General features: G+C 32.6%; 1 protein-coding gene across 1 annotated transcript in view; it reads left to right on the top strand.

Annotated features, from left to right (window-relative positions):
* The window catches only part of LRP1B (LDL receptor related protein 1B), a gene marked incomplete at both ends in the record, with an annotated part of 1,860,945 nt that overhangs the window by 1,196,691 nt on the left and 645,532 nt on the right, over positions 1-18,722 (top strand). Inside the window, 2 exons of the mRNA XM_079710778.1 lie at positions 6,416-6,616; positions 12,202-12,447. Of these exons, the coding sequence (XP_079566904.1) occupies positions 6,416-6,616; positions 12,202-12,447 (447 nt within the window). The remainder of the gene's footprint in view (positions 1-6,415; positions 6,617-12,201; positions 12,448-18,722) is intronic.

Genomic DNA, 18,722 nt, shown 5'->3' with positions numbered 1-18,722 from the left:
AATATCTGTTGAATACATAATCCATCTCAGACATTGCACAGGTTTTTCTCTTAATTTCTCTGTTTTACTCCTCTAATCTTTCTGTAAGGTATCCATAGCAAATTCTTCTGTTCCCAAAGTTTCAACCATCACCTCCAGGTAAATGCCTCCCAAATTTCTGTCACTGATGTTGAACCCCACGCTTCAAACGCATTTTTTCCATTGCTATGCTCAACATCCCACTTTCTCTCCAAAGCCAGAAATTCTTCCTCTCTCCTCGATTTCTGTTAGAAACATCTTCATTCTCCTAAACATTTAAATTTAAAGCAGAAACTACCTTTTGACACTTCCAGCATGTAATAATTTTCCAGGTCCTACTGATGCTGCCTCTACAGTTTCTCTTAACAGCACCCATTCTGTTCTTTCCATTCACACATCAGAGCTTAAGTTTAAGTCTGTATTATATCTCACTCAGACCTTTGTGTGGTCTACTATTTTTATCCCTGACAATTATTATCTTCAATCCATTCTACACGTGTTTTTAGGTTCCCCTTACTTTGTAAGCTGGGACCTGATCACAGACTTTCTCAAAATCTTTCAGTGGTTCTCCACTGTAAGATTAGGATACACTCTTGAATTAGGAATCAACATTTCATGAACTGTAGTCCCAAACTGCTTTATTGCTGCCTCTGGAGCAAGTCCCACCCTTGTTCTGCTTATGCATTTATATAGGAGTTGCATCTTATATGTGGGTTAGATTCAACAAATAAAGTTAAAACTGCCTATGTTCAAAATTACCATTGAAAGTCATCCACAAAACTCAGTATACATTGTTCCGTATATACAGTTTTGATGAAAATTTGTACATAAAGCTGTATCATTAAGAAAATATTTAGCATAAAACAAAGAATAAATATACAAAATATAATTTTATAGTGGATTCACTCAGAAATGGAAGAGGGACCAAATTAAGGGAGAGTTGATTTACTTTAACCATCTATGCCCTGACACACTCCCACTGAGTAGCAGCAGTAAAGTACCATACTATTAAATTCTTCTCTCTCTCTTGCAGAGGGTATGTATTTGAATGTTAAGACTATACACATAAGACAGCTGTTTGGATGAAATGCCTTTTTTCCTGTGTCTGTATCTACTATTCACTGCCACTCTTCAAAACCCCTTTCCAAATAACATCTTAGTAAAGCTTTCTCTTCCTCAGCCTTTCAATCATACATCTTTTCTAGCTCCTTGAAATTCTATAGCACTCTGTAATTGTTATAAGGCTATTTTTTATCTCATCCTTTTTTTATAGAACCTTTGTCACTACTCGACTTATTCCTCCACAAGGTCAGGAATTTGTCTTTTCAATTTTCCTACAGTGTTCAGTAGCTAGACAGGTACAAAATACTCAATAAATATTTGCTGAATTGAATCAAAGCCAAACATTGTTAGAGAAATAAATATGTATGTGGGATTAAAGGTTAGTAGTATAAAAATTAAAAGACAGATTGTATTTCAAAAACCAATACTCAAAAAAATAATATTACTAAGTAAATCTTTTTGGATTTTTTCAAAGATTCACTTTTCTTCATACCCATATTCTTGATATTAACTGCCAGTCATATCCCAGGACAGAAATTGTCCTCTTGTAGCATGTTGTCTTTCATAAAGACAAAAGAAAGTCAAGCAATTCACAAATTAATAAACTATTTTTTTTTAAATAGCCAAAACAGTTTAACAGATAGAAAAGGAACTTTGGAAGCGATCATATAAGTTTATTTGAGGAAAGCAGCACATTTTCTAGGAATTCATAGGACCTCTTAGTTTTCCAATAGCTGTTGACTTTCTACTGATTTTAGACCTAAACTGTATATTTCAAGGTTACACAAATCAAAATACTCCTTACAAAGTCCTGAGTGTGTGAATGAGAGAGAGAGTGTGTGTGTGTGTGTGTATGTGTGTGTGTGATTGTAGTAGCTGCCATGATACCAACATGCTGATTTTTGTTATTTCTGTTTTTTGTTGCTGCTGTTGTTGCTTGGCCATTCTTATTCTCTTTGCTCAAAGGACAAAACTACAATTCCCACAAGAGTGTGTCTTGCACACATAGCAAGAATCAAGTTGAAAACATCTTTATAAATAAATCAGAAAATATTATGTAGAACTCAACTTGATAATGAACACCAAATATTTTTTTTAACCTGTGATATCTCTTTAAAGAAGAATTAGTAAAGACAATTTGAACTTGGTTTACTTGGTTATTTGAACTTATTTGTGCACAATATTTTTAAAAGTTATTTTTAAAGATTTTGTGTTTTTAGATATTGGATGTGTATAATTTCTGTAACACATTTTAGAATTATTAATCTTTATTTTGTTTTAAAAATACTAATTTGACCTGAGTTTCAACTTTCTTATATATATAAAGGAAGGAGCTTAAACAAGGGAAGTTGTAATACTTGACTTTTTACTATGTGATGTCCAGTGATTTCACTATGTAAGTATTTGTCTTGGTACAAATCAAGTAAAAATCAACACTCTTTAAGCATATTTACTAAGGTAATTTGCTTTTGGGTTTTATTCAATTAATGGTCATGAAATAGAAATTTAACTAAACTTATCATACCTGGTGTTCTCTCTTATCTGCATTTTTATAAAAATTAAAACCAAACAAGAAAGGGAAAAGCAATTAAGTTTCAAACATCCCCTGCAAAATCAGTGGGATGAGAGAGCTATTGAAATTTGTACATTTTATCTAAGCTATGTATTCATATTTATTCATATCTCTGGTAACATAATCTATGTTAAAGTTATTAGTCATTTGCATAAGATTTTTCTTTACCTTTTCCAGGCAGCATTTAGATCAGGGATGGCAAATAGGTTTTACTGCTATTCTGACTCTAAAAGATTGATAGTGATTTATGGATGGGCTTGTTGAAACAATTTTAAAGTCATTCTGGAGTCAGGGGTTAAGAATGTCATTATGGAGTGTGTATGAGGAAAAAAATGTAAGCTGCATCTTGATTTACAAACTAAAAATGGAAATTACAATATTATTCTTGAATTCTCCCTTCATTCTATTATACTTGCAGATGATCCCATACAATTTAATACTTAAGTACAGGATGTCATATTTTAGGCTACAAATATGTATTATGCATTGATCTTGTCTTGCTAACTAGATTATAAACTCCTTGGTGACAGGTAACGGGTCTTAGGATTTTCTTATACTACCTAAACTCTCTAGGAAAGTATAAGGTACAGAGTAGCCTCTGTATTTATAGAAACTATCTGACTTTGTGACATATGTGTATATGTTTCATCTTTATCATTTTAAAATGAGCTAATATTTTTTTTGAAAAGTTATGTGGAAATATAGTGGAAGGAAAATAAAATAACACAAAAGGATTCAATGAAAACTCCATCTGGTTTCCACTCCAGGCACCTCGTCTTCCTCGCCAGAAGCAATCACTTTTCACTATTTCCTGTGTAACCCTCCAGAAAGAATACCTGTAGAGACAAGCCTATGCATGTGCTTATATTGACATATGTATGGAAATATAGTCACAGATATTGGTAAACAGATAATTCTCTTCTAATATAAAGAAAGCCTACAGCATACTCAGGTGTAGGCCATTTTTTATTAACATGCTTTGAAGATTGTTTTATTTTAATTTATGCAGAATTATCTCATTGTTTTTCACTCGTGTATAATTTCAATGTATGGATGCATTGTAATTGATGTTACCAGTCTTGCAATGCTGATTTAAGTTGTTACCATACTTTTGCTAATATATACAAAGCAGCAACACATATCTTTGCATATGCATCTTTGTGCATCGGGCAAATACACCAATGAAAAAAAATTCCAAAATTAGAATTACTGTGATGAGGAGTTGATACATTTTTAATTTACTAGATTTCATAATATTGGCCTACAGAGAGATTAACCCAATTTGTAGCCCCTTCAACACTGGGGTTGTTTTTTTATACCCTTGTCAAATCTATCTTTGTGTTATACAACTTTTTAATATTAATCAATCTGAGAGAAAAAATGCTATCATATTGCCGTTTTTGTTCACTTTTTTAATTGAAAGATTTTTTGGACATCTTACATTTGTAAGCCATTATTGATTCATTGTGAACCTTGCACTTATATTGGTTTATTGATCTTTATCATACTGATTTATGAGGCTTTTCTATTTTAAAGAAATATGCCCTTTTTGTCAAATATAATGATTTTTTTTCTGTTTTATTGACTTTATGTTGACTCTGTAGATGGATTTTATTGCTCAGTGTGCACAGTATTTAAGTTTATCAATTTGTCCTTTATGTTTTCTATGTTTGCAATGTTTTTGTTTTAATAGCTATTTTATTCTAGAATGTTTGTGTATTATCATTGTTATTATTTTAAAACACTTCTTTGATCTGTCTATAATTTTTTTTGGTGTAAGTATCAAGTAAAGGTTCAACAATTTTTTTTTCTCCAGGTGGCTCATCAACAATCCTAACATTATTAATTTTGTAATTATTTATTCTCTACTATTTTGAATTGCCAGTTTTTGTATATTAAAACCACATACATATATGACTGTACTTCTCATGTCTCTATGCCGTTTAATTATTGATGCTTATTGATATCCTGTTATGAAAAAAATTTAACCAATGTTACTTTAAAACACTTCTAAATTTCTGGCATATATAGTTCCTACTCATCAGTGTTCCTCTATTTTTTTAGAAGACTCCTCATGATATTTGCAGTTTTGTTTTCTTAAGTTTAGGATAAGTTCATGGGATTACAATAATATTGTTACTATTTTATTGGGATTGTATTAATTAGGGGAAAAATAATACCTTTAATATATCTTCCTCTCTAAAACCAAACTATATCTTTATTCCAGGCTTCTTTTGAGTTTCTTTATAAACTTTTAAATTTTCATATAAATTATATACAGTTTTTGTGTAGTTTAACTCAAAATACTTTGTTTTATGGTAGATTGTTTGGTTGACCTTTTCTTCTACTATATTATCTTTGTATATATGAATTCTATTGATTTTTGTATAATTTTTGAAACTAGCTACATATATTTTAAATTCTTAGTTTCTTATAGTTCTTATTTAGTTTTTATTGATTTATGATTATGTGATTATATTAACTGCATGTAATGATATTCTTTTCTAGTTTTATACCTCATTTCTTTCTATTGTCTAATTACATTACATGATATTTCCAGACAATATAAAATAATAACATTATTAGTTTTACTTATGATGTTAAAGCAAAATTTTATAATGTTCCTCCATTTATATTCAAATTCATTAATGAAGTGTTCATTTTATGTGAATAAAATAATTCATTTTATTTTGATCAATAAATAATGTTGAATATTATCAAATGTATTTATATTAACTGTGGAACTGATCATTTGTGTTTTTCTCTTATTTGATATATAGTAGCATAGAGAATTATTAATATGTTTCTATAAGTAAAACATCTTTTCACAAATATTTTAAAATTCAGTAGCCTTAAGTTTGAAGAAGACATTTAAATACATAATGACTCTTGGACATATACAACCTAACACTTTTCCATTTCCCTTTTATTTGCCCCACTCATTTTATGAGATGTTGATGTAGTCAACCAATAACCAGTATTTATCTTTAGGAACATTTTTTATTCACATTACATATTAACATTGTATAATTCATAAAAGATGATTAATTAGAAGAAAAATACAAATATTCTGGAAAGGAAGAATAATTTGCAAAGAAAAAAACAGTTTACATAGTCAATACCCATTGCTTTCTAGGAATTTCACATTGTTACTTTTGAAACATTCTGGCTAAACAATAATCACTTCATTTTTTTCTTTCAAAGTCAATAAAGAACATATTTCTCTAAATTTTGTCTGTATATATCTTAGCTACTAAAATGTTTAGTAACATTTTACATTCTTCTATGAAAGGGCATGTACATAAGTCTGAATGTGAGGAGTTGAGTTGCTAAGGTTATAAATGTAAATAGAAGGACATCTTCGCCTTCAAAAATAAAGCATTTGCTTAATTTTAGGTCTCCAAAGTACAGTGATAGTACTTATCTAAATTTAGGGCTCTGAAAAGGACTCATACTACTATAAATATACCTTTAAAATTTGCTTTTAAAAGTAATTAAACTTTCAATGAGTTACAGATTTTTTTTTAAATAGGGTAAGGCAATAACTTGAAACTAAAGAAAATATCAAGGCTTTAACACTAAGAACACTATTACAATGAGGACAAAAACTACTCAAATGTTGTCATGAAAATGTCAAACTATCAGCAAATAGATTTCTTGCTAATGGCAATTTGTTCTGCCTCTGACTGACGACAATGATTACTCATTATTCCAGTGGCTTAACTGCAAAAATTAAATGCATGTTGTTGCTATTTTCTCAAGGGAGATGCATCAACAAAGACTGGGTATGCGATGGAGATATCGATTGTGAAGATCAATCAGATGAAGATGACTGTGACAGTTTCTTGTGTGGGCCACCCAAGTACCCCTGTGCTAATGACACTTCAGTCTGCCTGCAGCCAGAGAAACTCTGCAATGGGAGAAGGGATTGTCCTGATGGATCTGACGAAGGCGACCTCTGTGGTATTGCACGTTTCACTGCATTGCTTCTTTCTGGAGACTAGAACCTTTCAGTCCACTAGCTGATAGTTATTATAGTAGCATTTGTTCCTTCCAGTCATTTCTTTAAATGTAACTTTTAGAGTTGAATCCTGTTTACATTTTACAGGCACTGTATATTTATTTAAAAAATTAAATATTATCAGAAATCTCTAAAAACGAAGCAGAAAAAGCTACCCTAATCCAACTAACTTAACAATTGTACAGCTGCATTCATCATTTAGATCTCTGAATAGTCAAAGATGTTCCCACAATTGAATTGATTATATTCTGTCAGTAAGTTGCTCAGAACAGAAGACTCCTGTTATTATTAAACTATGGGATGAAATTTACTACCACCCAATGTATTTTGTCAGGACTTTGGATCATTACAACAGAAACCTTTTTTAAAAAGAGGAAAGGAAGAAACTGGATAATGAAATCAATAGAATGTTACTTGATTTTATATAATTTTCTCAGAAGTTTTTAGTTTTCATACAGTAGCTTTCTTTAGTATGCTTTATCTAGTTAAAATGGTGATTTCAATGTGATAGCTTTTGAGCTTTGAAATCACTTTTCACTAGCCATCTCCTTATGCCACCAGCACATATAAAGCAATTACATTTCCTTCTCTGTGGGGAGATCAGAGATTTGGCAAGGAGATTTTAAAAATATGTTTTCTAGATAATACTGAAGGTGACATCAATAGAGTAATGATGAAGATTTACAGCACGATAAGAACAATAATGAAATGACTTGAGGCTGTGAGAAAATGACTTTAGGAAATGATGAACCTGCCTGATTGGAAATAGGAAAGAAAACTACATTTAAGCCTAAAGTTATCATATATTGATCTGAATTGAGCATTAATAGCATACTGACTGATATATAAAAGACTATTATTCTTTTTTAAATTTATGTAATAAAACATCCTTTCTTCCAAATAGTCTGTGATTCTATAAAACAACCTTGAAACAGTAAATGCAACAGTCTTCATTCAGTGATGCTATCATTTAAACAAACAGAAACCCTAAAATTAAATTTAAAGAATTACAAATAAAGGATGACAGACTTAGTTTATCTGTATTCACTTCTTTTTCTCCCAGCTTGTTCTCCCTGGTGGAGTAGTTCGGTGGATGGAAAGATCTCTTACATTACCATGTATGAGAATTGCCATGAAGTTTGTAAGAGCAATTCTAAAAGAAGGAAACTATCAGCAGTCTTAAAATTGAAAGTGTATAATTATAGAAAAAATGAGATTTTGACAAGTTTGAATTCTATTCTTCAATTACTTCAATTAAGTCACTTAGGCAGGTGGCTTAGTTTCTGGAATTGCCAGTTTCCTTATAACAAATATGGAGATGATATCTATTAGGAAATCATGGTAATAATACCTAATGGACTACAAGCCTTGAAATAAATTAGTGCTTTTCCATCTTTTCTTCACCCTTTGGGTTAAATGAAGTAAATAAAAGGCAAAGAAGAGAAAATACAGTCATTAAGAAAAATGAAGAGAATCATAAGAAAATGCAGCCTATTTTCCTATTCTCTGCTCCCTAAATTGGGAATATAAAATAGAAAAGGGTATTTCTTCTGAATTCATTTCTCTGTCTACTTCAAGATTGAAAATCAGTTCTTGCTTATCAAGCTACTGTATTCATTGGCTAAGAAGCCTTGCTCAAAGATTTTAAATGAGTACAGGGAGTAGAAAAGGTCACAGTAAAGCTAGGTGTGGAAGTACCAGAGGAGATAAAAAGACATTTTTATACTGATTGCAGCACTGTGGCATATTGAACTCACATACTCTGTCCTTTATGAGGTGAAGTTGAGGGAGAATTAGAACAATGAAAAACAAAAACAATCACTGGTCAAGGGATTGACTGAATTGCAGAAGGCTCTTCTTTTCTCCGAAAAGGTGCTTTTATGTGCACCTTTGTAGTGTCAGTTTGTAGATGGTCGGCAATATTGGTTCCTGTAGGGAAATGACACTTCAGTCTCTTGTTTTCAAATCCTTTTCCAACCAATACTAGGTTAGGCCCTGTCCAGCCAGGCGGGGATGTTGGTTTGAGTGCTGCAGCAATGGGCATAATGAATCATTTACCCAGTGGACATGAAAGGTATACCAAGTGAATTAACTTTAAATAATTGGCATGAATTGGCTTGTGCTAAAGAGTGGATTTTAGAGAAAGATACCCAAAGTTGAAAGGGTTTTTTAAACCATTTGCTATAGATGGTGAAAATGTACGGTTTGCCCTCTTCATGTCAACTCCTTCCAAATAGTTGTATCTAAAATAGCTGTTTTTTATCCCCCTACTCTACCCTACCCCCGTTGAAACAAAAACAGGGATTGATTCATATCCTGTTCCTCAATACATGTAAAATTTATGAAAATGACTTGTAATCTGTAGACAATATTTGGGAGGTGTCTTGAGATGTAAACGTCCATCGTTTGGGTAGTGAGGTTGTTTGTTTTCTCCAAATAAATCTGGTCTATAAAATTTTAAAAAAAGAGAGAGCTCAAGAAGATAAGTTGAATCCTGTTGGAGAGATTATTTTTTCAGGGGGAATTTTAAGTGATTTCAAGAGGAAAGAGATATGCACTTAAGAAAGAAATAAGAAGAGATTTCAATCATTCAAGAAGGGAGTTAACTGTTGATTTTTGTTATAAGGGTATGTCAAAGATAAAACTGGATACTAGTTAAAGTGATATTTACTCAGTAATAACTATTGCAATAGGGAAGAGTATCCAAAATTAACTGAAATCAGCTTCACCAAAACAAAAGATGAGAAACTTTTTAAAGGCTGGAATGTGCTATGGGAAAGGCACTAAAGGGTGTTAATGGGGCATTGGCCCATGTGACTAGGCCATCTGGGTTTGTTAATTGGTGCTCATCCCAGAGAAGAGATAAACTTCTCATATCTTTATGACTGGAGGCAATGGTACAAGTCAGAGCAAGGTACCCACAGGGTTGGGAGTAAGGGTGAGAGAGTTATCTCCTTAAATGTTTGCATTTCAAAAAGATGGCTTTCAGATTCTGGGGTTGGGAGGAACAGTTCTGGGTGGTAGATGATTGACATCCCAAAGGTACAGAGAAAGGATTTATATTGCAAGTTTTCTAAAGTAACTGCTCTGAGATGGGGCTCAGGGCCCTATCTGCCTATCATCAGGTTTTGGGGAAAACAATAGTAGATTTCTACAGCATCATGGAGTCATGGAGCTTTCTCAGGAAGGCACTTTATGGAGGGTTGAGGTCATTTTAGGGATGCTGCCATGAGCTGTTAAAAACTGTGCTAGTGTTTGTCCAAGTCTTTTATTGGCTTGGGAAGAGGGGGTTGGGGAGAGGATTAGACAATGAAATTGTTTGTGCTGAGAGTCTGCAGTTTTATCAGCCAAGACTGAGGGTTCAGAGGCGCTTGACTAGAGTTTGGTCAATGAGAGAGTCTTTGTCAGGTAGCAAAAAATTTAAAAAGAAGCTGCAGGATTGAAAGATAGGTTTAGGGTTAAGGGAAAATTAACAAGGGGCTAGCCATACAAATATTGCCATTAAATTTATATATTAAGTTGTAGAGTTTCAACATGAATTTTGTTTATCCTAAAATCTAGGATTTAATTCCACAGGTAGTGTCAGAAAGAGACATTTGAATGCTGAGAGAACAGTCGTACTTGAAATAAGCTAAAAGCATTGTAACAATTTTTTTCACCTGCTGTGTATGATGACATTTCTTTACAGTAATTCTCTTGAAAAAGAATGTCAATGGAACAAAATGGGGCAAAGACTTTGAAACGACTGCTGTTTTGAAATGATTATGATTACAGGTGAACAAACATATTTGAAGGAACCAAGAAATGAATCTATGTTTTTTTTTCTTCTAAAATAATGCCAAACTTGAATTCTTAGAGAAAACAGTTAATGTAATCATTTTTCTTTTCTTTTTACTGTAACTTCTTTTATGGTGACAAATGTGAAGAATAGTTGACCCATACAGAAGTTTAAAATGTGTAGAGAATATTTTTGAAAGCCTTACATTCCAGTCCAATTTTTTGAGCTGGATGAATTTCCATAGAGAACAGGAAATATTAGAGATATATAAGTAATTATTATTGCAATTCGCCCATCATTGAACAACATTCCTTTTCAGTATGTCTCAAAACACACTTAACTGAACAGTCTTTGAAAACTGCTCAAACATATTTTTAAAGCAAAGAAAGACAACGCTTCCTTTGGCCTTATTGCTATACACCTAATAGTATATAATAATAGATAATATCATGGTTGTGAAAACAATTATTTGCTATTTTTGTCAAGGGCGTAAATATGACATCTTGAAATTTCCCAGTTGGACAAATACTAGCTCAATTTAGGGGCAGTTGTGTGCTTTTGGATGACTTTGTTAAATTTGGTTATTCAAGAAATATTTTTAACTGCTTACTCTATGCTAGGCACTATGCTAGCTGTGGGATATACATGGTAAACAGAATGAATATTTTGCATACCCTCATGGATCCTACAATCTTGTGATGAAATAGAATGATAAATAAATATATCTAATGTGTAATTATAAACTATTAGTGCCCTGAAAGAAAAGTTCTCTTTCTTTTTTTTTTTTTTTTTTTTTTTTTTTTTTTTTTTTTTTTTTTTTTGCGGTACGCGGGCCTCTCACTGTTGTGGCCTCTCCCGTTGCGGAGCACAGGCTCCGGACGCACAGGCTCAGCGGCCATGGCTCACGGGCCCAGCCGCTCCGCGGCATATGGGATCCTCCCGGATCGGGGCACGAACCCGTATCCCCTGCATCGGCAGGCGGACTCTCAACCACTGCGCCACCAGGGAGGCCCAAAGTTCTCTTTCTTTATACAACAGTCTACTTGCTGATTATTTCAGCCAAAATGCCAGGTCAAGGATTTTTGTGTATTATTTATTATGTTTCCATGGCCTCATTGAATTACTAATAATAACCAATATATGAAGTACAATGTATAATTTACCTAATTTAAAAATAAATATCTAAGAAAATAAAAGTAAATAACTAAATATCTGTAGCCAGTAAAGGACAAACTAATCCATTCTGGATTATTATTATAAATCACACTATAGATGTAGAAAAAGATATATAGATATAATACATACATGTGTATGTGTATGCCTGTTTAGTTATAAACACTGAGATAAGTCAGATTTTCAGATCACCAGTGTATGTGAGTCCCTTTTGGAAGCCCTCAAAAACTGATTTTGCATAACTGCTAAAAGGCTCAGCATAATCTTTCCAGTAATAATGGAAACATTGAACTCACTTTACTTCTATGGAGTAAAACGAAGTGTACTCCAAAGATTTATAGAAATGAAAATCTTCCATTCCCAATTTCTGTCATATAGAACTCTATTTGGTCATTAGATGAATTCTTTCATCATTCCTACCCCAACTCCTGGGACAAAAATCTAAAGAGTGCTTTCTCCATTCATTTATAATATCCTTTCTCTAATTCCAGCCTTAGAGAATTGAGTTCAATGATTAGTATTTAATTGAGCAAAACAATTGATGATGTCCTATAATCTGTTCCTCTCCTTTTATAGATGAATGTTCACTGAACAATGGAGGCTGTAGCAACCACTGTTCTGTTGTTCCTGGAAGAGGAATTGTCTGTTCTTGCCCTGAAGGGCTTCAACTCAGCAGAGACAATAAAACATGTGAAATTGTAGATTATTGCAGCAATCATCTGAAGTGCAGTCAAGTGTGTGAGCAACACAAGCACACAGTCAAGTGCTCATGTTATGAAGGGTGGAAGCTGGATGTGGATGGTGAAAGTTGCACAAGTGTCAGTAAGTAGATGTGTATCTTGCTATATTTAAGAATAGATATTGAGAAAAAATGCAAAAACACCTCAGAAAATCAATAATGGGTACAACTAATTTTAGAAAAGGCATTTAAGTATAATGTGTCATACTAGACCTACTTCAAAATCTTTTGGACAGAAAATATTACAATAATCCTTTACCATTACAGTCCATCTGATTATCTTTTCCTTAAATAACTGCTTTTGTCATCTTCCTCCCTAGGTGCTTATTTTTGTATGCTCCAAAGCATTTACTTTTATTTCTCTTTGAATGTTTAGAACCCTCCAAAGACTGACCCTGTCCCACACTTCCAACTGTATTTCTACTACTCTTGAAAACAACTCCTTGCTCTGGCTGTGTTCATCTTCTGATTGCCCATTTAAGACATTCTGCTGGGGCTTCCCTGGTGGCGCAGTGGTTGAGAGTCCGCCTGCCGATGTAGGGGACACGGGTTCGTGCCCCGGTCCGGGAAGATCCCACATGCCATGGAGCGGCTGGGACCGTGAGCCATGGCTGCTGGGCCTGCGCGTCCGGAGCCTGTGCTCCGCAACGGGAGAGGCCACAACAGTGAGAGGCCCGCGTACCGCAAAAAAAAAAAAAAAAAAAAAAGACATTCTGCTGATTCTCTAGATCATATTCCACAGTAGGAAAAGAAAACAAAGGCTATGGAATCTGAAATTTGACTCTAATCCTATAAATGACATTCATTATGTATGTGGCTGCAGGCAAGTTACCTAAAATTCCTTGAGCCTTAGTTTTCTCATCTTTCAAATATCAATTCCCATTACAACAACATGCTGTAAGAATAACATGAAGCACTTTTTGCTGTGCCCTATACCCATTAAGTGCTTAATGAATGGTGGCTTCCCACTGTCTTCTCCAGATTCTTAATTTGAGTCACAGGACACTTACAGGTCCATGGATAGAATTGAAGGGGTCTATGAAGTTTGTTAGGAAAAATTTTACACCTTCATTTTCTTTAATCTCTCACTGAAGGTTAACATTTCTTTCAGTTGTGAATGTATACCACAGACCAATTCTTAGCAGCAACTATGACTGTGTTTCCAATAGAAGTGATAGGCATATTCATATCATGTTAAAGTTGTTGCTAATATCACAAAATATCACTTATGTTCAGGCTTTGAAAACCACTGCTACTTCAATAATGGGAGTCATTAGACCCACTGCTCAATCTTGTTATTGAATGCATTAATTTAAAAAAGTACATATATTACTCCATCAAAAATTGTTTTTTTTTAATTTTGATAATTGCATTTGAATATATTTGATACTTTTTTCTATGTAAACTTTTTTTTTTTTAATTTTTTCTTACTGTTTTTGTAGTCTTTAAAAATTTCTGATTAGAAGTACCCAGGCTTCATCAGGCTCCTAAGAACCCATACACCATAAACTTTTTTCATTTTGTTTCTTCTGCTTATATTGTACTTTCCCTCTTTGTCTCTAAAAATCCTGGATATTTTTTAAAACCTACTAGGTCAAATCTTTCTTCTTTAAGAGTCTTCTTCCAAATATTCTTGCTCTCCACTTATTTCTCCTTTCTATATCTAGAATTTGTCCAAGAAAATATGTGGTCACATTTTTAATTTGCTTTTTTAATTTCTATCTTCTTCCTTTGCTTTTTTACTTCTCCAATAAAGTAGTAAGCATCTTGAAGTCAGAAATCAAGTTATAGATTTTTCTCTTGGTTTTACATAGTATCCAATAAAATAATATGCAATTAAAAACATGATTTTTTTCAGGGAATGTTAAATTATTTTATTTCAAATGTTGTCTTCTAGTTGTTTTCTCCTAGCTGATAAAATTTGAGTCCTAGAGGCATAAGTTTCACAAACATTTATCTAACTCTTTCTCCTTCAAAATTCTTGCACAACGTAATTGGCATGAGAAGCTGAAAAAAAATAGAGTTTGTTGTAATAAAAATAGCCATTTCATATACATGTTTGGAGTAGGGAAATGATAGATCAAACTTTGACCTCAGATATATTTATAATCATGTTTTACATGAGAATTGGCTCTATGTCTGGTTTTTGGATACAGATGACAAAATGATTGACTTATTATAGGGGCTTTGTACTCTGTGAAATCAATCACAACTCAAGCTGAATATTAGAATAATTAGAATATTAGAACAATTCAACATTTCAATATAATTTACCAGGTGCAAAGATAATTCTTCTAATGGAATTGACCCCTTCTACCCTCAGCTTAGAAAGAAACTCTAATAGTACCATATCATTTCTCACTGTTAAGATTGCTGTATTTCACACCTGGCTTTGTTTATAATTTAACAGAGAAGCAAAAGTATATTTTACCTTTTAAAGTTAGTACAGAGCTTTTCTTACATGGAAACTTTAACCTGCTGGTAATTTATCCCTTCCTCAACATATAGTGTATTAAATACCATTATCAGCATTTATATTGTTACAGATAATAGAGGTTTTGTTAGGTATTAAAACATTTTTGGTTTAAACCAATTTTCATACATAAAAAAAATTATTCTGTTTTATTCATATCATTTCTTTTTGAAAAACCAGCAGATTCATAGTTCAATAAAAATGAATTGACTGTTGATTATTGGACTTTAAAAGTAAAATTTCTTTTCTCTTGCTCTTCTTTTGTTCTTTTTTCCCATCATTCTTAACCTGAGTGTTTCTTTTTAAAATGTGTTCTCTCTATTGAATGCAATATCTGTGTTTATTCTTCTTGACATTTTAAAAATAAAAAATAATAGTACTCATTATGCCTCAAATTAGAAGCATGACTCGCCCATTTTTTTCCTCCTGAATTTTCCTCTGTAGTTGTCTCATATTCTCTTATTTCTTTCTAATCATCCCTTCCTAAATTCTTTACACTCTGCCATTGGCTGAATTGCTGAACTTACTCTATTTTCTCTAAGTTCACTTTTAACGTCTTATTAGTTAACTATAATTATTTTCAAAATACTATTTTTATAATCTTTTTTTAATTTAATAAAAATAAATCTCACTTCTCTTGGGTACCTGGATACTTTATTTTATCAGTGCCTTACATGTTCCCTCTTTAATACATAATTTATTAATCACCTTTCTCTGAAGTATTTTCTTTTTACTTATGAAAACCCAGACTATTGCTACTGACTGCATTTCTTTTCTATGTCTGGTTTCTTTGCTATTTGGTAGTAGCCTACTTACAAATTTGCAGCATATTTCTAGTAACATTGGAAAGAACATTGTAGCATCTCCCTTTTATTTTCTTTTAGCCTGAATTAGGTTAGATTTACCCACCAATATATTTCTTTGTTCTTAATCGCTCATTTTTTAAAAGATTTTTTAATAACTGTATTTATTTTAAAACATATCTTTTTAAAGAAAGAGATCATGGATGTAAATACAAAACTGCATAAACATAATGATCACCTAGCAGTACACTGTGTCCATCACCCAAACTTTTTTTATTTTTTGGAGCCCCATTTACTTTATATTTTTTTATTGAGTTATAGTTGATTTGGAGCTCCATTTACTCCATTTTTTATTTATTTAAACAATTTTTTTATTGCGCCCAAAATTAATTCTAAAAAAAAAATATGTGCTTTTTTTTTTAGAATTAAAAAAATTCTAAATAATAATATAGTAATAAGAAAAAGTCTTATTTTTATCTATTTTCATATATTATTAGAGTATATATCTCACTCTGTCTTTTTATTTTATATTTTCTTAATTGTTTCCTACTTTCATTCCTTCTGTTGTTCATTTGTACATATATTGTATATGTATATGTATATCTACCTGTATATGTATTGGTCCTGCCATAGGTTTATCTATACTTTATTAATCTTTCAAACAAATGACTTTGGGGTTTTTTTGATAATCTATTTTTCTCTATCATATCAGTTGCTGTAGTTATTTTATTTTTTCTAATTCCTTTGCATTAATTCTTTTTATATTTTCTGGATTATTGAGTTTAAGTAAGTAAGATGTTAATTTTTAATGGATGAATTCTCAACTTTATTCAACTAGCACAAATACACAGAGAAGGAAAACATTAAATTGTCAGAATGTTACATTGTCTTTCCTTATATAGATGGAAAAGTTTTCAGAGCTGAGGATAGTTATACAGATTAATCTGAATGTGGTAAAATATATATGAGTTTTAGTTAACAGTGAACTAAAAATAGTATATGTACAGTTTTTTTACTCTATAAATTTCCACACATATTACCATATTTCTTTTTTCTTATAACAGATAAATTGAGATATACACTTCAGTGGTTTATAGTATATTTAGAGAGCGATACAATCATTACCGCTATCTAATATTATTATATTTTAATCACCCTCTCAACAAACCCCACAGGCATTAAAAGTCTCTCCCCATCAACCCCTACCCCAGGCCTGACAACCACTAATTTATTTTCTGTCTCAATAAATCTACCTATTCTGGACATTTTATAAAAATGGAATTGTAGAGTATGTGGTCTTTTCTGACTGACTTCTTTCACTTGTCATAATGTTTTCAATGTTCAACCATGTTTTAGCATACATCAGTACTTTATTTCCTTTTATTGTAGAATAAAAATATCTTATATTGATATACCACATTTTGTTTATCCATTTATCAGTTGATGGGCATTTGGATTGTTTCCAATTTTTGCTTATTATGAGTAATTCTGTTGTGAATATTTACGTACAAGTGTTTGTGTGGACATGCATTTCATTTCTCTTGGGTGAAAACTAAGACTGGAATTGCTGGGACATATGGTAACTCAATATTTAACGTTTTCAGGAACTGCCGAACTGTTTTCCAGAGTGGCTCCTTCATTTTAAAACCCCATCAGCAATGTACGAGGGCTTCAGTTTCTACATAATCAATTTCCTTCAGTTTTTACTGTCCATCTTGTTTTTATTATAGTCATCCTAGTAGGTGCAAAGTGGTATCTCATTGTGCTTGACTTTTTTCCCTTATGACTAACAACATTGAGCATCTTTTCTTGTGCTTATTGGTCATTTGTGTATCTTCCTGGACAACATGCCTGTTCAAGACCTTTGCCCAGTTTTAAACTGGGTTATTTATCTTTTTAGTTTTGAGTCATAATTGTCCTTTACCTATTCTAGATACAAGTCCCTAATCAGATATGTGCTTTGGAAATAATTTGTCCCATTTTGTAGGTTGTTTTTTCATCTTTTCACTTTCTTGATGTTGTCCTTTGAAACTCAAAAGTTCTTTTTTTTTTTTTTGGATGAAGTTCATTTGTTATTTTTCTTTTGTTGCTTGTGTTTTACTGTCATAGCTGAGAAACCATTGCCTAATCTAAGGTCATTAAGATATACTCCTATGTATTCTTCTAATAGTTGTACAGTTTTAGCTCTTACATTTAGGTCTACACTACATTTTGAGTTAATTTTTATATATGAGGTGAAGTTTGATCTTCTTTCTTTTGCATGTGGAAATCCAGCACAATTTCTTTTTTTTTTTTTTTTTTTTTTTTGCCGTACGCGGACCTCTCACTGTTGTGGCCTCTCCCATTACAGAGCACAGGCTCAGCGGCCATGGCTCATGGGCCCAGCTGCTCCGTGGCATGTGGGATCTTCCCAAGCCGGGGCACGAACCCATGTCCCCTGCATCGGCAGGTGGACTCTCAACCACTGCACCACCAGGGAAGCCCCAGCACAATTTCTTGAAAAGACTCTTCTTTCCACATTCAACAGTTCCCTGGAGATTGGGCTTTTGGGGGAGCTCCAAAACCCATCTATCCCCTCTGGCAGTTTCTGGGCTGTCTGTGTCCAAGGCTGCCACAAAGCTGGGTAAATGGAGACATGATTGGTGCATGCTTTTTTTTAAATTAATTTATTTTTAATGTTTATTTTATATTGGAGCATAGTTGATTAACAATATTGTGTTAGTTTCAGGTGTATAGAAAAGTGATTCAGTTATACATACACATGTTTCTATTCTTTGTCAAGTTCTTTTCCCATTTAGGTTATTACAGGATATTGAGCAGAGTTCCCTGTGCTATACAGTAGGTCCTGGTTGGTTATGTATTTTAAATATAGCAATGCGTATAGGTCAATCCCAACCTCCCAGTCCATCCCTCCTCCCCAGCCCTTACCCTCTGGTAATTATAAGTTCATTCTCTAAGTCTGTGTGTCTGTTTCTGTTTTCTAAATAAGTTCATTTGTATCATTTTTTTTTAGATTCTGCATGTAAACATATCATATGATATTTGTCTTTCTCTGTCTGACTTACTTCACTTAGTATGATAA

This window comes from Hyperoodon ampullatus, assembly GCF_949752795.1.
Source record: "Hyperoodon ampullatus genome assembly, chromosome: 8".
Lineage (NCBI taxonomy): Eukaryota > Metazoa > Chordata > Mammalia > Artiodactyla > Ziphiidae > Hyperoodon > Hyperoodon ampullatus.
Note: the sequence above shows the minus strand (reverse complement) of the source record. Positions and strands in the feature narration are given on the sequence as shown.